Raw genomic sequence first — 23334 nt, 5'->3', positions numbered from 1 at the left:
TAAATCACACATATAAGGTATTTAAATTTTATCTATCTATATATCTATCTACATATATTGCTTTTCTCTTTGCTTCTGAAGCATGGACATTAACTAGGTTATGGGTTATTATGAAACTAGGGCAAAAAAAATGAGACTGGGAGAAGAGACTTTAGAAAGAAAATTCTTCAACATATAAGTTCAAGTTCATAAAAATACATTGCTTGCATTTCACCAAATACCATAATCATTGCAGTGTGCTGTGTATTTTGTCTTTGCCTAATTCTTTCTCTCAATTTTAAATTATTGTCGAATTTCGGTTAAGGATGATATTTTTGGCTTACAACAGTTCCATTTCTGTATTGCTCTATTGCCATGCTGTTCAATAAAAATATAATATAAGCCATATGTGTAATTTAAAACTTTCTAATGATAATATTAAAAAAGTGAAATGAAGCTGGGAAAATTAATTGTAATAGTATATTTTATTTGATTAAATATTAAAATTAATATTTCAACATGTAATTAATATAACTTATTAATGAGACATTTTACTTTTTTATATTACATTTGAAATTTTTTTTAAGATTTATTTATTTATTTGAAAGGCAGACTTAAAGAGAAGCAGAGGCAGAAAAAGAGGGTGAGAGAGAGAGAAATCTTCCACCTGCTGTTTCACTTCCCAAATGTCTGCAATGGCTGGAGCTGGGCCAGTCTGAAGCCAGGAGCTTCTTCTGGGTCTCCCATGTGGGTGCAGGGGCCCACAGACTTGAGCCATCTCCAACTGCTTTTCCAGGCTCATTAGCAGGGAGCTGGATGAGAAGTGGAGCAGCAGGGCACATGTGGGATGTCAGCACCGCAGCAGGCGGCTTTACCCACTACACCACAGTGCCTGCACCTATGTTTGAAATCTCAGGGCAGGCATTTGGTATGGTTAAAATTCCATTTGAGATGTATTCATTCTTGATTGCTGTGTCTGGGTTCAAGCAGTGGCTCTGCTTTTGATTCTAGCTTCCTCCTAAGCAGCTACCTGGGAGGCAGCAAATAACAGCTCAAATACTTGGATCATGTTACCCACAAGGGAGATCTAGATTGATTTCCATGCTCCCGTTTTTGTGTGACCCAGCCCTGGTTGTTGTGGGCATTTGGATAGTGAATCAGTGGATGAAAGACCTTTGTCTCTTTCTTTGTTTCTCTGCCTTTCAAATGATATGAAAATACAATTTTAAAAATGAAATCTAGGGAATATTCATACTTACATTTCTTCTCACTTGGACGAGCCACATTTCAAGTATTCAATAGACTCATGTATCTCATAGCTACCATACTGGACAGAGCAACTATAGAGTAGGCCCTATACAATGTTACTTAAATAAGAACACACTGGATTAGTCCTCTGGGGGAAAATTGGAGAAGTGTATAAAGCAAGAATTATTTTCTAGTTTTGAATACTAGATTAATACTTTTGGAGTTCAAAATAGTGCAGCTGTATTTGAGTCTCAATGCAGCTGCATCATTTAAAATGAAGACATTTTAATTTAAAAAGGAAAAGGGAAATTGATGAAGTGAGAAAATGCACAGACCACATGTGCTTGAAGGAGTAGCTTCCCGGGACCTGGGAGGCAATGTCAGTCCAGCAAATACCACAAGGAGTTTCTGGCACCTTCTGGGTGATTATTTAATACTTGTTGTTCTGTGCTATTCTGAATATCTTCCAACCTAAAAAGAAGAAACCCTATACTCTGATAACTGCTTCTGTGAGTCTACAAACCATGATTTGATGCTCTCAAGAAAGACGTTAGACTCTGACCACCAGGTGAACAGGGAGAAAGAAATCCTGGCTTCATGGTTGGGCAAGAAAAGCATCTCTCTTGTTTCAGTTGAATATCACTTTTCCATAGGACAGAAACCAATATTGCTGCTCAGCTATGTGCTGATTTCCAGCTATATGCTGGGAGCTCCACCTCAAACTGAAGTAGGCAGGCATACAGGTTAAAATTGTTAGATTTGTGAACTGGAAGACCACGCCTTTGCCATGCCCCAGAGTGGCCTCATGCCCCTACCTGGCCACACCTGGGTGCCCACCAGCCAATCAGGTTAATTAACCCCTGAAGCACCTATTCGAAGTTGCTGAAGCTTTCACGTTCTTCCATTTCATCTCAGCTCTCCCCTCCATCATCCCTTATCACTCCCTTTTCTGTGAGCTCTTTGCTGGAACCCCCCATGAACTTCTCTCTTCCTTACCCCACACCCTGTCTCTTTGGGGCCTCTGCTGTTACTTATCTACTCACACTCATCCTTAAGAGCTGCTGATGACCTTAATCAGAAGCAAGATATTCACCGGTGAGGAAAGGAAAAAGTAAATTCATCAGATTTTAGCCAAATCATCTTCGGAGCTAAACTGAAAATTGGCTGAGGAGACTCTGAAACATGCAGGAAGAATTAGATTTAAGCTTGAATGTGTGTCTATAAAAGATAAATATGAATAGATAATAATACCTGGCTAAGATTTAGCTAAGTGGGAAAGAATTAATTTGAAGGAGGCCAAGAAATATCAGACCTGGAGAGCATAGGTTCTCTTTCATAAATTAGTGAGTGGCAATAATTTAGGCGACAAATGAATAATTGTAGAACAAGATTAACTAGGTGTTTTAAGGTTGTTGAATATCTTAAATTGTACCAATTTAGAAGATAGTGAGTTCAGTATGTTTTTAATATAACAATTAGCTCTAAGTAAAAGAAGAGAACTTAAGTGTTCCTGTTTATAATAGGCAGGTTGCTGCTATATGAGATCATTTCTAGCATTTGCTAAGTCGGGGTTAGAACCCCAGGACATCTGGGTGGCAGGCTTTGTCTTTTGGTTTCTTTAAAACAAAAGCTTGTTTGAAAATAAAAGCCAATCTCACAGAATAAGAATCATGGAACATTAGAGCTGGAAGGAACATTTCATTTTACAGTTGAAAAGTCAGTTTCTTCATCTGTAAAATAAGGGGTTGGAAGGGATACGATCGAATCTCTTCTACCTTCCTGAATCTATAAAAGCTGGAGAGGTTAAGTGGTCACCCAAAGGTGCACAGTTGGTCCTTGCCAGGCTTGGAAAGGTCCTTGACTTCTGGGATTCTCTCTGTAGAGTGAGCCAGTTTTATATTTTAAACAGTTCAGTCAGCCCAGTTATTTGACACAGTGCAGAAAAATATCAATCTTTCCGAGTTGGATTTATTTTTTCCATTTCCATCAGTTTTTCTGTGTCATGTAAACATAACTTCAGGGATATCACTAGCCACAGAAGGGGCCAAACTTGAACACAAGTCAAGTGCTTGGAGCTGGCTGCATCACTCAACTGAATGCAATAAACAGCCTTCAGCAACCAACTCAGCTTTCAGCCGTGGGGCCAGGGAACAATGGATGTGCTGCTCTGCAACATGCGGATGTGTGCAGAGGTGACCTGAAATGGGACCTGACCCTACACGGCAGAATGTACATAGATGGCAGAAGATCACAGCCCTGACCAGCTGGAAATCGCGGACAGGCTGAAAATACTTTTTCTTAAATCCATGCTTCTGGTGGCTGCCAAGAGCCTTCTGCATTTCTCTGGAGCTATGAGAGTGCAGTGCGTTGTGTATTGACTTATGGCTTAGCTATGTGGAGGAATTATTTCAAGTGGTTTTAAAGCAGCAATTTTTAAATGTGCATTCCTAGTAAGATATATCCAAAGTTTAAAAATAATCATAGTGAAATCTTAATCAGCTTTCAGTGATCATATTTTAGTATTAAATATCATTTATTATACTTTTGAGAATATATATTTGAACAAGAAATTATATTGATGTCATACCAAGAAGAAAATTTTGTGGAAGAAAAATGCAAATGCAAATTAAAGTTCAAGTCAGTTGAGTAAAATTTTTATAATCCTAAAGCTGAACTTAAAATGCTAATATGAATTTATGATTTAACTTCTCCTTTAAAAATAAGATAAAGCTTATTAGTAGTCCAGTAGCAATGAACATCATTAGTGCCAGATTATGGCTTCTAAATCAATTTCCCTCCTAGAAAGAAACAAGCCTGCTTAAATAAGTGACTAATGACAAGTAAGGGTGCAGAAACATACAAGATAAAGTTGGAACATCCAGTCCTACCACAAAGCAAAATCCTACCTAAGACCACTGGAGTTAGGATAAAAAGATAGAGGGGTTAATTTGAAGAGGTCCCCATGTCACAAATGGCATATTTTGATCATCAAAAAGACTAATGATAACAATGGACTGAAACCTATCAACTAAATTAAAACCCACGTTTTCATAATGATACTTTTTCTAAAAACTCATTTCCTTGGTCACACGTGGAGTATACTAGGAAACAAACAGAATATTTTGAAAATTAGTACATAGGGGTCGGTGTTGTGGCACAGCAGGTAAAGTCACTGCCTGCAATGTTGGCATCCTATATGGGTGCTGGTTTGAGCCCTGGCTGCTCCACTTCCAATCTAGCTCCCTGCTAATGGCTGGGAAAAACTGTAGAAGATGGCCTGAGTGCTTGGGCCCCTGATCAAATGGACATGGATGAATATCTTGGCTCCTGGCTTTGGTCTGGCTCATTACTGGCTAATCCAGCCATCTGGAGATTGAACCAGGGCGTGGGAGATCTATCTCTTTCTCTCCCTCCTTCTCTGTAACTCTGACTTTCAAACAAATAAATCTTCTTTATAAAAAAAAGAAAATTAGTAAATATAGGGAAAGAATTGACCACTTGTCCTGGTTTCTGTCTGTTTCTTTAAATCATACCATGGAATATTCAATACTTGAACTAAAAAAAGGTGATTATAGGATAATAAATGCAAAAGTTTGGATAGAATTAGTATACCAGTAATCTGTAACCTTAACAAATACTGGATTAAGCAATAACCATTAGTGCACAAAACCCATTAAGTGGAATGGGGAATTCAAAAAGTAGAGCTTCCCAAACTGAAGTTTCATGTGAATTAGCCAAGGATATTGTTAAATTCCAGAGTTGGTTCACTATGGCTGGGCTTGGGCCCGAGCTCTGCGTTTAGAATAAGCTACCATGGGGTGCTCCTATGCGGGTCAGAGGGCCATCCTGAGAAGAGAAAAGCAGCCTTGGACCTTAAAAGTTGCCCTGGTACTGTCATCTGGGCCGAGTCCTAACAGAACATCAGACACTGTCATTCTGTGACCATGATGGATCAAAAACAAGACTACAACATACGTGTGTCTAAACACAAATAAATTAACCAAACCACACAAATGACCCAACATCCCTGACCCTGGCTGTTAGGAGGGACTGCTGCTGCTTCACCAATTGTAGCTTTCATGTCAGTCTAGCCTTTCCTGCTTCTACGTAAATTTAACTAAAATGCCTAAACATGGAGCCACTTTCGCTTCCTGAAAGCATTTAATTCTGAGCAAATCCCTGATGCTTTGGACCCTCCCTAAATCACCAAACATAAATCTGAGTTCTAAAATAAGTCCTTTGAACACCTATGAGACCGCCCATGCAACACCTCTGAGACCGCCAGTGTTTCCCCATGGTGAATGTTGTCTCTGGTGGTAACATGTAATAAATCCTCCTTGTTCAATGCAGCTGTGTTCTGGTTGTCTTTGCTGGAGTAGCAGTTCAATAATATGATGGATCAGACTGACAGCTGAGTCACCAATCACTATTTGCCTCCTGTGTGCAATGGAATTCTCACAGCATCACCTTTTACATAATATTGCCAAAAAAGTTGAACCTGAATCTAATCAAGCCTGTAGATGTAACAAACAGTTCACAAGAACTATGAGACATAGAGGAACATTTTAAGAAACCATATTCAATTCAAAATTCAACCATGCTACTTATTTTTTGAAACAAATACATGGCAAGAAAAACAGAAAATGAAGAGGAAAATTTTAGGTTAAATGAAACTCACCAGTCCTATCAATGAATTGTCACATTAGCCCTTGTTTAGGTCCTGATTTGTACATACTACATAAAGTAATAATGATAGTAAGAATAAGATAATTGAGACTATTTGAAGAGTGACTAGATGTTAGATATTGTTAAATAATTGTTGTCTATAATTTTAATATTTATAATAGCAATTGTCATATTTCAAAATACTTACAAGTAAAATATGATGTTTAGGATTTGCTTTAACATAATCCAGTCATGATGAGAGGGATTGTGTGTGTGTGTGGGGGGGGGGGGTAGAGATACAAAGATTAGCCAAATTTCATAATTACCAGAGTTTATATGGCGATCTGTGTTTCTATTCTCCCTATTTTCATGTTCCCATGTTCATAGTAAACAATTTTTGAAGGTATTTTAAAGCATATAATTCATAGACCAGATTTGAAAGAAGAAACACTATATGTTGAACAGAGGAATAATTAAGGACTACCACTCAAAATGTTCTTGAGAAAATAAACTATAATGATATTACAGAATCTCTATTATTACTAAATTTGCTTTCTGATCACTTCCTCGAGAACTATCAGTGTTCACCAGTTTCTTTTCCTTTCCCTTTTTTTTTTTTTTTTTTTTTGGTGTCAACTACAAATGAAGAGGAGTAAAGATTTATTATTATGGAGACTCAGGGGACGGGTCTCTGCAGAAACATTCAATTTAAATACTTGATTCTTAAAGAGAAGGAAGCGTATTATTTGAGCAATTACCTGGATCAGTAGCAGACATCAATGAACCAAAAAATAAACAGTCAGTGAAATGAAAGTCTCCATTTTTCAATTGGCCGGCATATATCATGGCTTTCACAAAGCCATACACGATTAACCTGTTGGAGAGAAAAATAAAATCTTCAGACATCAAGATGAATCCTGAGTGAACGCATGCCATCACAGCAAACATTCTAACGCGCCTCTGAGAACGTGTCACACACAAATAAATGCCTGCTTGACAACTCATGGCCAGGCTGCCCCTGAGTGCACGATAATCACTGGGTTACGAGAGACACTCTCACCAAATGCCACAATTCATGCACCTGGAAGAAGGTTACAGAACATCATATGGTGTGTTTCCATGAAAACAAGATAAATCTCAAGGAGATAAAAAATAATCTGTCCAATATGGCCCAGCAAATCATGCCCATACATACTGCCACCGGGCTGACATCTCTAAATGAATTGTTTTGCCATTTTCTGCATTTTGTCTGCTGGGGGCGTCTGAAAAGACTTCAAATTTCAAGCCTGTCACTGCCAAGAGAAGGAGATCGGCCATTCACAGGGCACTCGGTCAATCAATCACGTTACAAAAGATGAGTCGCCTACACCTGGCGCCAGAACACTTTCACACTGGGAGGAGAAGCAGTGCTCGGTTACAGCATGCAACACATGCACAAACTGTTGGGAATAAATACTGAAATGCCTTTGTTTTGATTCTGCAAGGAAGACTATTATTTTTATGATGTTTATGAAAGGCCTTATAACCTCCCATGCCATAGAATGCACATAGTCTGGGTTGTTTGCCACTCTATAGTCCTAAAATGATATTGAATGACTTAATTGATTAGTTGATCATTGCCAAAATCCTAGTAGAAGACATTCAGATTGAGGGACTGGACCACAATATAATCTCAGGATTGTCAAGAGTCCAAGGAAACTACAGGCAATCACACTAATAGGTGGATATTTAAACACTCACATGCATTTAATGATAGTTTTTTGAATAATGTTGTGAGGTTGTGAACATGGTTAAAAGGTTAATAATTAGATATTAGAAATTCCACTTTCAACAACAATGCAGATTTTCAAATTCTGTTGAGAAAATACTTCCATGAAAGAATACTTCATATACAACTGTGTTTAAATCCAGGCTCTAAGGCTGGCGCCATGGCTCACTAGGTTAATCCTCTGCCTGCGGTGCCGGCATCCCATATGGGAGCCGGGTTCTAGTCCCGGTTGCTCCTCTTCCAGTCCAGCTCTCTGCTGTGGCCCGGGAGGGCAGTGGAGGATGGCCCAGGTGCTTGGGCCCCTGTACCCACATGGGAGACCCAGAAGAAGCACCTGGCTCCTGGCTTTGGATTGCCGCAGCGCAGGCTGTAGTGGCCATTAGGGAAGTGAACCAACGGAAGGAAGACCTTTCTCTATGTCTCTCTCTCACTGTCTATAACTCTACCTGTCAAATAAATAAAAAATAAATAAATAATCCAGGCTATATGGCTATCTAGTTTTAGGGTATTGCTGAAACTTTCTAACTCTCAATATCCTTTTTTATATGGTAGAGATAACAATAATTGCCTAAAGATTATTGTAAGGATTAACTGAGCTAATAACATTTTGTGTCACATTGTAAATCTTATCACATAGTAAATTTTCAGCGTATTCATTATTACGGCTAATAATGATCAAAACAGCAAAAAACATTTGCTTACAATTTCTACTTTTTTCATATGTTTTAACTTATTCAATCAACACATTTATCCTGTATGGTACTATTATTTGAATTTTACAGTTGAGAAAACTGATTCCAGGCTCTGGAACCAGTAGAGACTTTATGATCTATGACTACTTTTCTGAATTCTATAACCATTAGTTAATTTTACAAGCTAGGAATTCACAGCCTAGAATTAAAACGATTTGCTCCATATTGTGCAGAAACTATTAAAATAGATAAGGCTTGGCAAGATGCAAGGAAACTCAAAAGCTTTTATATCATGGTTGTAAATGAACTTAAAGTTCCATGGGAGCCAATTTGACAATTTATTTTAAAATCATTAATTTTGAAAGTATTCTATAGCTTAGTAAATGGTTTACTACTAACTTATACCTTAATCAAATATGTACCAAAAGATGTGTATTCAGGTTATTACATATTACTATTAGTTATAATGGTGAAAATTTCAAGACAAACTACACTTACAAAGAATAAATTTGAAAACATACATATGATGGACTAATATAGAACTATTAAAGCTATATACAAGAATATATATTGGACCAAGACAAGTAAAGTGATAACAAATTATAAAGTGATACATAAAAATAAGTTATACTGTGCACAAAAAAGTAAACTATTAAAACAAATTAATAGCTAACAATCTCTATATAAATATAAATACTCATATAAACAGAAGAAACTAGAAGCAAATAGTCCATTGTTAATAATGGTTATATAACAGAATTAAATGTAAGCCTCTTAATTTTTGTTCTTCTGCATTTTCCCAATTCTTTTAAAATGATAACCATAATAAAAGCAAATAAGAATGTCATTTAATCCTCAGAATTCTATGAGTGAGGAACTATAACTATTCCTTGTTACAAGTGAGTAAACGATGACTCAGGTTAAGTAACTGCCCTAAGCTCACAATGTTAGCTTTTGACAGAGCTGGGCTTGAATTCAGGCAGACACCAAAACCTACGCACACAGCACCAACTCTAACGCTTTTGGATTGCTTCTGAAATCAGGAAGAAAAAGTACACGTGGGTGGACACACACAATTTGCTTTCATAAAAAATTGTAAATAACTTAATTACTCCAAATAAAAAAACAAAACCAAAAAGCAAAGGAACAACAACAAAAAAGGCCACCATGCTGTACAAGCTAATCATGGTCATTGTTATTATTACTGGTATAACAATGATCATGATCACTGCTAATTATAACAGTCCACACACTGTGCATCTTCTATGTACCAGACACTCCAGTAAATGGCAGCTATTGCCGTTGCTGCTACATTATTATTAACAAAAACCTATTAATTATAAAAGCATTGAGAGACCAAAAAATAAGCCCATGAGTGGCCACCACATCCTCACAGAGGGGTACACTCTCTCACCACTTCACAGACAGCATGAAGAAGATCAGAGGGCTGGCAGCAGGTTAAAGCCCCAGTCTGCAGTGCCGGCATCCCAAATGGGTGCCGGTTTGAGCCCCAGATGCTCCACTTCTGATCCTGCTCTATGTTATAGCCTGGGAAAGCAGTAGAAGATGGCCCAAGTCCTTGTGCCCCTGTACCCACATGGGAGAGCCACAAGAATCTCCTGGCTCCTGGCTTCAGATCAGCTCAGCTCCAGCTGTTGCAGCCATCTGGGGAGTGAAGCAGCAGATGGGAGACCTCTCTCTCTCTCTCTCTCTCTCTCTCTCTGCCTCTCCTTCTCTCTGTGTGTAACTCTGACTTTCAAATAAATAAATAAATCTTTTTTTAAAAAAGCTCAGATATGGTTTGATGGGGAGAGGGACCCCAGTGAAGTCTAGCTTGCGCAGTGCTTAGAGAATGGCAAAACCGAGTGAGAAGTCACACAGAAGTCAGTCTGAAGCAAGTGACAGCTTGGGTCCCAGGGGTGAGCAGAAGTAGAAACTGCCTAATAAAACCCAAACTCTTGAATAACACTGATTTCAATAATGTCTATTACCACTATTACTGGTGTTACGGAAGATATAAAGATGGAGATCCATGAGTAGCTTTCAAAGAGAACATCACAGGATGACAGTCACATAACTTATTCCAATACAAGGAGTCTTCACAGTGTTTGTTCATGGAAAATGCATATTATAAAAAAGCTATGCATGGATTTCAAAAACTTTTGCACCAAAATAAACTTATCTTAATTGCATTTTTCCAGAAACTTTTTTTTTTTTTTGGACAGGCAGAGTTAGACAGTGAGAGAGAGAGAGAGAAAGGTCTTCTTTTTTCCATTGGTTCACCCCCAAATGGCCGCTACGGCAGTGCACTGCACCGAACCGAAGCCAGGAGCCAGGTGCTTCCTCCTGGTCTCCCATGCAGGTGCAGAGCCCAAGCACTTGGGCCATCCTCCACTGCCTTCCTGGGCCACAGCAGAGAGCTGGACTGGAAGAGTAGCAACTGGGACAGAATCTGGTGCCCCAACCAGGACTAGAACCTGGGGTGCCAGCACCACAGGCGGAGGATTAGCCTAGTGAGCTGTGGCACCGGCCTCCAGGGACATTTTGTAGTAGGCCTTGGAGAACAGGGCATTGGGAGAAATGCTCCAACTCAATGCTCAGCACACTGCTTCCCTGGGGGTTTACAGAGCACATCCTTATTCTAAATGCTGTGACCTTGTTTAACACTATTAACACTCCACCTCTGAAGCCATGTTGTGAATATATTTCAAAGCAAAAAGTTCCAGAAGGCTCAACTGCTTGGATGATGTTTAAATATATCATCTTAATCTCATTATTTTTTTTTAAATCTCTCCCCTTCTCCCCTCTTCCTCTTTTTCTGGAAATAGGTTTCACCAAGTTATGAAGAGATCAGTGGAAAAGGAAAATCAAGCAGAGCTGCTGTCCCTTTGTACACAACACTGCATGGACCAGTCTGAGTAGGTGTTAGAAAAGCCACCTGCTTGTGAAAGCACCTGAAACAGGCGTCCATACAGAGCTTGCTCCGTGGTGAGGAAACCCAGGATACACAGGAATTTAGAATAAATATGAAACTAATGATCTGTATGTAGCTTTCTGAATTCTATACCTAAATGTTTTCCTACGTATATGTTCAAATCATTCCCTATTTATATCTTCACTCTTTAAGAATAGCTTCAACCTCACATCTTTTTCCTGGAGCATGCATTCAAGAGCAACACCTCACTGGAGAAAGAAATTCTTACTGTTCGGTTAGGTGAGATTGTGAAGGTCTCCTAGTCAAATTCATTCATTCATTTATCACACACTCATAAATTTGCACATTAACTCATTCATTCAACAGGTAACTACCTAAAACACATAGAGAGCTTTTCTTTAAATTGCTGTCTTGCGTTTAAGAGGTCATCTATAATTTATTATTCTGTCCACATTGCAGTTAATTGCTAAGGAGAAAAGTACAGCATGTACACATGTATACTTCTACCAGCTAGTGGACACCAGAAGAGAACTTTATTTTATAGAAGCAATCGTGAGTTTGGTGTTGGAGATGTTTAGATTGATGAGATGGTCAGTCAAATTACTGGGTAAGCAGATTTGTTTAACAGTGAAGGATTTGCTTAGGAGACTTTTTGACAGGAAATACTCTGGTGTGTGTTATTGCAGCCTTGAGCATGGATAAAGCTTCAGAGAGAACCCAGAGTAAAATAGATCCCATGACTGAAGCCTGGGGACTTTCCCATTTAAAAGGCATGAACCAGCAGAGGATACAAAGAATCAATAAATAGAGACGTTTGTGGAAATCTAGTGGTGCCTGGGAAGTCAAAGTGAGAAGTAGTTTCAAGAAGGGCATAATAGGGACACAGACACTTGGTTTAGTAGTTAAAAAAACTGGTTAGGATGCCCGTGTCCCATATAAGTGTGCCTGGGTTTGAATCTTGGCTCCACTCCCAATTCTACCTTCCTGCTAATGCAGACCCTTAGAGGCAATCATGATGGTCCAAGCTGAGTCCCTGCCACCCATGTGAGATCTGGGTTGAGCTCCTGGCTCTTGGCTTCTGCACGGTCCATCCCTGGCTGCTGTGAGCATTTTGAGAGTGTACCAGTGGATGAGACTTTTCTCTCCCCACCCTTTCTCTGTATCTCAGATGAATAAATGAATAAAAAATAAAATTTAAAGAAGAGTGGCATAATAAATTGTTGCCGTTGATTTCTCAACAATGTTGCAGTGGATTGTTTCTGAGAGGAGAAGCGTGGTGGGGTCAAGAGGCGCGGAGTCACCACACAGACCCCAGGAGTTGGGTGAAAGCGGGCTTGAGGCAAGCAGCCCGCAGACTCGTTTATTTCAGTTGGTACAGCATCTTATATAGCCAAGACCAGCCAATCTAATCAAGGGGCGGTCTATACCCCAAGCAATCACAGCCTGTTGCCAGGCAGACTCCATTGCCAGGTGGGTTTCAAAGCCATTCCTGAGTAATGGATGCTCGCTTGCCAGTGGCCACCTTGGCACGGCCTTCTCATTCCACCACAATAAATATAGAAGAATGTTTTCAAGAGGGCCATTATACACAGGGTCATTAGGAGTTTAGGAGACTACAATGGTTGAAGGGCTCCATGGAACATGAGGAAATTGAGATAAGCAACAAACCCACCCCCTTGAGAGGCTGGCTAGGAGAAGAGCCAGGTCTTTTCTCTAGACAGGAAAGAAGTTCTGAATTGAGACTTGAGATGGTTGCAAAGAAGTGACGAGAAGCTGTGAAGAAGCTCACATCTTGTAGGTGCTCATAAATAGGTGCCCCAAATGGTAACCCTGCTTTGGCAAGATTAGTGGCATGAGATGGCAAGTCTGACCTTGGGTGGCAGAGTCATACAGGCCTTAAAGGATTTGTAGGACCATGTGAGCCCTGGAGTGGTCAAAGAGGTAATTCTACAGTTTTATCACTATTTTGCTCATGTGTATTTGTGTATGTGTGTATGACATTTACTATCATAACAGGCTCTCTTAAGTCCTATGAAAAATGCAGAGTTGACTCAGACACACTATTTCCACCCTTAGGAAGAACAAGAAGTCACCCACATAAGCACAGCACATGGTAAATCCAGTTCATAAAGAAGGAGCAGATCTCTTCTACTTGGGGATTCAGGAAAGGCTTTCAGAGGCAGATGATGTATTTGCCAAACCTAAAGATTTATCTGAATTAGGAGAAGGCCCACCATACTGCATCTATATGGGGAGTGTTTGAAATTCTGCTTTTTCTAGACTGAAAAACCTTTTACTATGTAAGGTGGTTTCTTGTTAAAATAGTACAAAATCCAGGGAACAGAAAAGTGAAACCCCTCCTGTGGCAACCCAAACTGAATGGTGACTCTACCTACAGATTTTACCTTAGAACCCAGTAAGATCTGTTCTGCCCTGAGAGCCCAAGAAGCCTGTGGAGCCCTGTTGTAGACAAAGTGTGCTCAGATCTCACAATGCTAGAAGATCCTGTGGCTCACTCTGCTTTTCCTACTGGTCTCAAGGCTTGGCTCCTTTCATTCCATTAGAAGGTTGTGGAGAAGAATTAGAGGAAGCAGTCAATTGGGTGGCTTATGGGCACATTGAAAGAAAAAGAAGGGCCAGTGAAATTCAGTTTTGCTATGTGACAGTGAGCCTTTATCCAGATATCTGGAACAAGAAGATATAAAAACTGCAGGATTACCTCTCTCTGATGAACAGGGTGGAGGGATGCATGCTCTAGAGGAAGGGAAGGTTGCATCCATGTTTTTGTCTCTTATCTGAAAGAGGAATCTGGCTAGTGAGTGGGCTAGAGGAGGTAGGAAGATGGGGAACAATGAGGGGAGGGTTCCTTATATACAGCATAAGTGAATATATTGAAGATGGAAAGTTCTGTACCAGGTCATTTGTCCACCCCAAGGTTTTTATTCCAAGAACCATCACCCAAACAACTGTGTGCCCTAAGGTTTATCATTGGTCTCTACTCTGTTCTTTGCAGTCAACTGCTCCATGGTTTTCACAGTACCAACCTGTTATTTGGAAGGGTGCTCTCTGGTCATGAAAATTTAAGAAGATTGTAATAGGAATAAAAATACGTAAACCCACTCTGTGCCAAACAGCATGTTAGTGTATGTTACATATTTTTAAATCTTTACACATACACATGCAAGTTGAACTGTCATTATGATTCTTATTGTATAAACAAGGAAACTCAACAAGTGACAGAGATGAGGTTTATCAGCTACAATGTTCTTTGCTCCTGGTAGAATGTTTTTGATGCCATATCATCATAGGACCAGTTATCCAAAGGTTAGAGTAACTTAGCTTATAGGGAGTACAGAGAGCACTGTGCTTCTGTGATTTCCTATCAAAACAGGTTTATACCTGGCTACCTATAGATCTAGCACTGACCACCATGTCTTTTTTTTTTTTTAGAAAGGAAGACTGCACACAGAAGGTTGTGATGAAATACACTGCTCTTTAATAATGACTGAGGTCCCAGGCTCTGGGATGGTGAGATGCTTAGGATAAAGTTAAGTGAATCTACTTTTCATATACTCTGTGGTTTTCTTACCACTTTCTGAGGCCCCTTTGGGAGGCTCCACTCATATGTGCATTTTTGTGCAAATTCTTGCTGTTATAGCAACTTACACAGTTGCCTGCAGGGACTCAAACCTCCCTTCTGTGAAGTGATTCAAGGTTCTTGGGGGAAATGTGATATAAATCCCAGGAATGAATATGGAGCGGGCATAAATCTCAAAGTTGAAATGCAGTGGGAGGTAGAAATCTACTCAAAAATGAACTAACTACACATAAGCATAAACTTGTGAGTCTATCATATCTACCATCTAGTGGCATGATGGCCCAGATCTTGCATCCAACATAGCCTAACTTAGTCACTCTCTGAAGGACGCCCAGGGAAGAAGCCTGAGAGGGACAAGAAAGGCAGTGGGGGACTCTGCCATACTTACTGCCATGCACCCCAAATGACCACCTACTATGCAGAATGAGTCAGCCTTGGATGTGCGGACCCTAAAGTTCTCTAAGTAATCTTAGCTAACCACATTTCTCTATTCCCCGAATCTTTCACCTTCTCTTATCATGTTTTGAGTAGATCATTCTAAATGAAGATGTTGTTAACTAAGCCAAATAGCTCAGCTATTTCCATGTTGGCTCTCATGGAAATCTGCTTAAAGGGCAGCACTATGAATGCACAAATAGAGCTTGTCCTCAATGAAATGAAAACAGGTCCTGGAGCCCAGTGGGTTAAGATACTGGCTGTGACACTGACATTCCGTGCGAGCACTGGTTTTGGTACTGGCTCCTCTGCTTCCAATCCAGCTCCCTGCTAGTGCACCTGGAAAAGTAGTGGAAAATGGCCCCTGCCCACATCCAGAATTCCTGGATGGGGCTCCTGGTTCCTGGCTTCAGCCAGCCCTAACCCTGGCCACTGTGGTCATCTGGGGAGTGAACCTGTGAGTGGAAGATTCTCTCTCTCTCTCTCTCTCTCTCTGTCTTTCAAATAAATATTTGGAAAAAGAAACATGTCATCATGTAGATATGCACTCACTACCCACTGTTTGGTGTCTTGGTCTCCTTGTGGATTTGTGGATGCGAGACCACTACTGAACAGCACTATTATTAAATTGCATATGAGCATTCAAGGTGCTCTTGCTGCTGCAATTTGGAGCTCCTGGTAGAAGAAAATATAGAAGGAGTGGGGGAGAGGCTGTGAAACAGTGTGTTACCCAAGATGTGAAAGGCAGCTGACTCCTTATCCCTTTCATCTGCTGTTCTTTAGAGATGGGCTTCCTTCACCGACATCCACCTTCCCGGATGCATGGAAAAAGGGAGATGATTGCTATGGTTTCCACATATCCGATGGTGGTCACTGCCAATATCTACCGAATTTTCAAAAGTAGTAAAGGGAATCCTCACACTTCTCATTTTAAATAGTCAAAAGCTCTGGAGACATATGTGCTGGTTAAATAAAAGAACAGGTTTCTTTGCTCTGAGCTGAGTTATATCAACTCTGAAGCTTTGATGAGCAGCATAAATATGTATATGCATATACCCACATATATATATATATAGATAGATACACTCATAAGCAATGCATGTATATCTATATGTACATATAATATTTGAGTAATAACAAGCAAGGAACCCTATATGAAATTCAGCCATGTAAAGGCAGAAGAGGATCTGTCAGCCTGTGCATGCATACTTGGTCCTTGGTCATATTTAAAAACACATGTGATCAGTACTTCATTTTCTCTCATCCTTCCTGGGAAAAGGACAAAGTCAAGGTCCATTATTCTTCTTTCCCAGATAAAGTAAATGCTGCAACAGACTCAGAGGCCTGCACCCCACCCTGAAGCCTGGACTCCGCCATTTTCCTCAAGTGGGAAACTGAAACACTGTTTGGAATTGGATGTTTAGAAGGAATTGGGAAGAATACCTTAGAAATTATTCTGTTTACATGTTTTATTCTAAAAATATAGAAACCAAGACCCAGACAGGTTAAGGTCTTGGTCAAAGTCACAGAGCACCTGATCAGTAACAATGAGGCCTGAATTTCAGTTTTCTCCTAAGATTTCATTGAATTGGCCATTTCCAAAGACTTCTTGCTACCCAGGATTGCAGCAGAGGGAACAAAATCTGTGATTTGAATAACAATCCCCCGGGCTGTAACTCACAGAACTGTTTCCAGCCTCCTTTATATTCTCTAAGGCATTTCCTACATTCTTTAACTGAACCACTTGGAACCCTACACCCAAGTGTTGATTATAACACAATATAAATCACAAGAAAATGCAACTTTCTGTATTTTCCACAATCAGATCAATTTTCCAGGGAGCAGCAAGCTCATAAATAATGTAATGTTTTAAACATATTTATCTCAAATTAAGATGTTATACTATTTACTCTCTGATTGATGGCTTCGAAACATAGTACCATTATTAGTGACAAGATAGAATGAACAATTTATCTTGTGAATGATGAAAATCAAACATCAATTCCTTGCCCTGACTCTTCATTTTCAGCCATGTCAATATATTTTTGAAACCCTTTAAATCTAGAATAGAGAGTTTCAAATGGCCTGTTTTTGCTTGTGATATATGTAATACAACTCAGTACTTGAAATTCCTTTGAAGTTGTAAAGTGAATTTCTTTTGTAATTCCAATCACTTTTCAGAGCAGACAGACTCTTCTTGTAGACTTCTCTGCTAATTTAGTCAGTAATCAAATATGGAAAAAACTACCAAATTGCTGTAGAGAACAACAGAATAAGAAAACATTTACTTGGGTAATGATTCCCTTATAGATCCTGAACTTTGCAATCACTAATCTGTTGCACATCACCCAGCAACACAAGTATCCATTTAAGAAGGTAACTTGGTTTGCTAAATCTTGTTATTCTTAAGTGTCCCTGACATAATATTAACTGGCCAGACTGTAGGGCTAGATCTACATGGATCTATGAAAACATTGCTGACCAAACACCAGGAAAATGATATATCTTACTCTTCATAACCCCATGAATTTGATATATGCACTGGATTTATACTTCGAGGCACTGGACTGAGATGAACATAGTTCCACAAGTCCCCATCTGATCTGACTTGAAGAGCCTTTGTATTCAGCTATAAAACAGAACCTGGTGGCATGAACCATCTACAGATGGACCAATAACAGATGATTTGATTTCTTAACAACTCCATTCCTTTGGAAAATAAAGCACCTGCTATTATGAAGCTTGATTTGATTTTTAAGGATACTAAAAAAAGAATAGATACTGCCTAAAAAGAATGGATGACTTTTACATGATAAAAATAAGGTTCAGATAAGAAAAATAATCATTTATTAATCGATAAAATACATTTTTAATTGAATGCTTAGTATATGCCTAGCACCATGACCATACACAGAGTTGTTTTTTTTTTTTTTTTAAAGATAATCGGGGGGTGGCACTGTGGCTTAGTGGGTAAAGCTGCCGCTTGCAGTGCCTGCATCCCATAGGGGCACTGGTTCGAGTCCCTGCTGTTCCACTTCTGATCCAGCTCCCCGCGAATGTGCCTGGGAAAGCAGCAGAATATTGTCCAAGTCCTTGGGTCCCTGCAATCACATGGGAGACCCAGAGGAAGCTCCTGGCTCCTGGTTTCAGAGTGGCCATTTGGGGAGTGAATCCGCGGATGGAAGACCTCTCTCTCTGTCTCTTCCTCTGCCTCACTGTAACATTAGCTTTCAAATAAATCTAAAAAAAAAAACCAAAAAGATAATGGGCAATCTATTGGGGTAAGAGAGAAAGAAGCAGACTGTTACCATCCAATGTACTTAGTGTCTCTGTCACTGGAAAGTCCGGCTCTTTGACTGTAGGTAACTTACGCATCTCCTTTTTTCCTCAATTTCCTTGTCTACAAGATGGGCAAGATACTGACCTTGTTTTTGTGTTGTCACTAGAGAATCACTGCTGAATGACTCAAGAAGTCCTTTAGATTTTCCGGCTGCCACTTTTAAAACATGAAAGACCACTTAACATTAACCATCTCCCTCAAAGCATCAATGAGTTGAGAAATGCTCCAGTTTGGGAGCTGTCACATGAAGCCTTTAACAAGTTGTTTCCAACACAGAAGCATTATGTTTTTATCTTATCTCACTACAGAAAACTGACAAGACCTCAGGGAGGAGATGAATTTTAAACTATTAATTCTTCATAGTAGGTCTTGACAGTGTGGGTGGCTTTGTTGCAGGTGTGTGTCAGGTGACCACCTCTCCTAACATTATGACACCCAATCTCAAGTTTCTCTAAAGAAAGTGAACAAGTATCCAACCAAAGGCAGTAAAGGCAAGCTCCTCAGCAAGTCACAAATAGCTGAACAGGCTTGCTCACCTACATAAGGAAAACAGTAAAAACACAACACAAAACCCCCCATGACCAGTGAAATAACAAGAGCGTAAGATAAGAGAAGCCAGATTTAATGGCAAGAGAAGTGATGGAGGAGAAGCCTGCATCGAGAGAAACATTGTGCAGACCTTTGGGCATAGACATGCCACTGTATTCAGCACTGGTCAGATCTCAGTTTGCACACCTTCTTGTCCACAACACCCCTGGAAAATGTCTCCTAAGGTTGCAAAGGATTAGAAATATTTTAGATGAGTTAAGAGTGGAAAAGCTGCATTTGTTGTCTGGGAAAAGATCAAGAAGGCCTTCAGAATTTGAAACTAGAAGTTTTCATAAGAAAGAGAAAGAAGATTTAAGCTGTGTTGCTCCATAAAGACAGGGAATAGAGGGGTCGGGTGGGGAAGACTGAGTCTTACGAAGAATCAGATCAGCCTTTTGAGAACTGCTCCAAGAACGCTGTGGGAATGGACCATGGTGGGAGAGAATGAGCTTCCTTCCCTGGAGCAAGTTAAGCATCATCACATGAGTAATCTATAGAGAGGATACTGATTCATTCTTTAAAATAAAAAAAAAAGAAAAGAAAAGAAAAAAAAAAAAATTGGGACCAGCATTGTGGCGTAGCAGGTTAAAGCCCTGGCCTGAGGCGCTGACATCCCATATGGCACCAGTTCAAGTCCCGGCTGCTCCTCTTCCAATCCAGCTCTCTGCTATGGCCTGGGAAAGCAGTGGGAGATGGCCCAGGTCCTTGGGCCCCTGCACCCACGTGGGAAACTTGGAGGAAGCTCCTGGCTCCTGGCTTCAGATCAGCACAGCTCCAGCCGTTGCGGCCATCTGGGGAGTGAACCAGCAGATAGAAGACCTCTCTCTGTCTCTCTACGTCTCTCTGTAACTCTGTTTTTCAAATAAATAAAATAAATCTTTTTAAAAAATAAAAATAAAAAATTTAAAAATATTTATTTATTTGAAAGGCAGAGTTGCAGAGAGAGAGAAAGAGAGGAAGAGAGAGAGAGAGAGAGAGAGAGGTCTTCCATCCATCCTCTGGTTCACTCCAAAGATGGCCAAAATAGCTGGAGCTGCACGGATCTGAAGTTAGGAGTCAGGAAATTCTTCTGAGTCTCCCACTTGGGCCATCTTCTACTATTTTCCCAGGCCATAGCAGAGAGCTGGACTGGAAGTGGAGCAGCCAGGACTCGAACCAGCACTCATATGGGATGCCAGGGCTGCAGGCAGCGGTTTTACCTGTCATAGCCCAGTGCGGGCCCCACTGATTCATTCTATAGAAACATAATACAAGTGCATTTGGGGGAACTGGTGAGTAAGAGATCGTCCGGCGGGCAGAAGTAAAGAAGCGTGAGATAATACCAGACTCAGTGTAGGAAGTCACTAAAGTCTTTTATGAGCTTTCTAGCTATGGGCTTGGGCATCTGAGAGGTCTCAGGGGACAACGATGTATTGACTAAACACAACTAGAAATACCAGGAATGGGGCAAAGGAAGAAAGCAAGAGATGAAGGAAGGGAGAGAAAAGACTACAAATGAACCACACCCTTTGCCTTCTAGTGATCAGTAGCTCAAAGAATTATTTTTTTAAAGCCCAGGATGGGTGAGGCATGGTGTGCCAAAGGCAATGTCCTTATACTAAACATTTGTATATATATTTGTATACTAAACATCAGTATATATTTTATACAAATATCAGTGCTTCTCAAACTCAGATGTGCACACCAATCACTTAGGGGTTGTGCTAAAATGCAGACTATGATTGGTAGCTCTGAGGAGGGGCCTGGGTTTCTAAAGTGGTATCCCAGATGACACCAATGCTACCAATTATGGGACTGAACTTATGGAGTGAGATCCTAAGCTACATCTAGGGCTGACACTTCCCAAGCAATGGTGTCTGAGCCTAGCTTCTCTCTCTTGTTCCTCATTTATCACAGAGTTTGGGGTAGAAGTTGAGTATTTTTAAAATTATTTTAATTAGCATCTCATAATGAAAAACTTATACCAAAAAAATTTGGATAATGAGCTTCTCTTAGAAAATAAGAAGATTTGGCAATACTGGGTCATTGTTTCCATTGGAGCTGAGTGGGGGCTGCCTCCTTTAGATATGAGCACTTTTCTATGCTTGCTCCCATTTGAACGACTCTTAAGTCAATCTTCAACCTTCACATCACCAGCTTAATCCCTCTATGCATTTGTGGGTTTTGTTTTTGTTTTTTTGTTTGTTTTTTTTTTTTACAGGCAGAGTTAGACAGTGAGCGAGAGAAACAGAGAGAAAGGCCTTCCTACCGTTGGTTCACCCCCCAAGTGGCCGCTACGGCCAGCACACTGCTCCGGTCCAAAGCCAGGAGCCAGGCGCTTCTTCCTGGTCTCCCATGCAGGTGCAGGGCCCAAGTATTTGGGCCATCCTCCACTGCCTTCCCGGGCCACAGCAGAGAGCTGGACTGGAAGACGAGCAACTGGGACAGAACCGGTGCCCCAACTGGGACTAGAACCCAGGGTACCGGCGCCGCAGGCAGAGGATTAGCCTAATGCACCACAGCGCTGGACTACATTTGTGTTTATAAATTCTGATACACTAGTTTGAACCAAGACATACCCTACTTAATGGAAGAATGTTTTGCTTCCAGTAAAGTCTTTTTAGTAAGCTACATGATTCTCTGCATTGGAGAGCTATGTCACTGGGATTTAGGACAGAAACAACTCCACTGAGAATTTAATTTCTGTTGTAAATGGTGTTACCCATTTGCAGGTAAATGAATTTTAAAAAATTAGAAGAATCATACAAACAATGGCAGAGTAGCAGGCCTACATTTCAAAATGTGGATGTAACATTCCTATGTGGCCAAAAATTAAGAAGCTGTTAATGATTTAACGATGACTAAAGAATTTGGATAGTGATGGAAAGTCAAGTTAAAGATCAAATAAGTCATGGGGACTTAAACAGGAGATAAAAGAGTGATGGAAGCTAAGAACAAAAGGAAGAAGATGGATAAGCCATTCCTTAGGAATTGACAAGTTTAGGAGCATCTGATTGAAAAACATTGAGGAAAAAAAAAAAAACATTCAGAGAATACAACACACAGCTGAAATACCCCTTTTGCTCCATGCAATGTTTAGATGTGCAAGCTTGCCTTCTGGTTTGATTTCCACTGTTTATGCATTTTTCTATTCCTCTTTCATATTTCTCTCCCCACACATAAGACTTGAAGAAACTCAGGAAAAAAGGTTTTCCCTGCATAATTTGTTATGCTTTTGTGCAGAGTGTCCACAACACCAACACAGTCCTCACAGAGTGAACTCATTATTGCCTCTGTTATGCAATCAAGAAGTTTATGTTCACAAGATTGAATCAGGCCCAGCCATGACCCTATTGACCCAGTACCTCTTGCCTGGAACAGAAACTCTCATTCCGTGAAATACCTGGGTTCCAACACCTTCTCAGGGCCTTGACACTGACCATCTGGACAGGCAGTTTCTCCTGCTGCCCTTGGAGCCCTTCACAGCATACCCTACAGGCTTCCAGACCCCGTTCTGGAGCAGCTTATAGCGATCTGCCCACCCAGCCAGTAATTTCCTTTTCCTTTCTCCTTTTATCAAAATATAACAGTCATGAATTCCATCCTGTTAGGACCCTGATTTCTGAGTTTCCAAGTGTTGATTGAACGTATGGGAAGACGCATTTGACTTGCAGACAGAAATTCTGATTTCAATGCTAAGAATTGCTATTTAGTAGCTGGACAACCTTTGCCAACTTAGAACATCTCAGATGTTCCAAGAACATCAGTCATAGAAGATCAATCTCCTCCTCCACATAATGAAGACAACAATATCTACCCAGAGAGCAGCTATGCTCACCACACAATTATTAACTCAATCAGTGGTTGTTGCATTTTAGATAACTGGAATAGTAATTTCCTAATGTATTCTATCAATTAATATTGCTTTTGTTTTAAGAGAGAGAGAGAGAGAGAGAGAGAGAGAGAGAGAGAGAGAAATGCCCCCACCAGAAAGGACCAGGCTAGGCTGAAGCCAGGGTCACAGAATCCAATCCAGATCTCCGATATGGGCGTCAGGGACCCAAGTACTCGGGCCATCACCTGTTGCCTTCCAGATTGCACATCAGA

General features: G+C 40.3%; 1 protein-coding gene across 1 annotated transcript in view; it reads right to left on the bottom strand.

The window, feature by feature from the left end:
- SLC9A9 (solute carrier family 9 member A9) overlaps positions 1-23334 on the bottom strand; it is a 625461-nt gene that overhangs the window by 464677 nt on the left and 137450 nt on the right. The window contains exon 5 of the mRNA XM_062213558.1: positions 6651-6766. Coding sequence (XP_062069542.1) covers positions 6651-6766 — 116 coding nt within the window. The remainder of the gene's footprint in view (positions 1-6650; positions 6767-23334) is intronic.

The sequence above is a fragment of the Lepus europaeus genome, chromosome 2, assembly GCF_033115175.1.
Source record: "Lepus europaeus isolate LE1 chromosome 2, mLepTim1.pri, whole genome shotgun sequence".
In the NCBI taxonomy this organism is placed as follows: domain Eukaryota; kingdom Metazoa; phylum Chordata; class Mammalia; order Lagomorpha; family Leporidae; genus Lepus; species Lepus europaeus.
The sequence above is the reverse complement of the archived record's forward strand: the minus strand, read 5'-3'. Positions and strand labels throughout refer to the sequence as shown.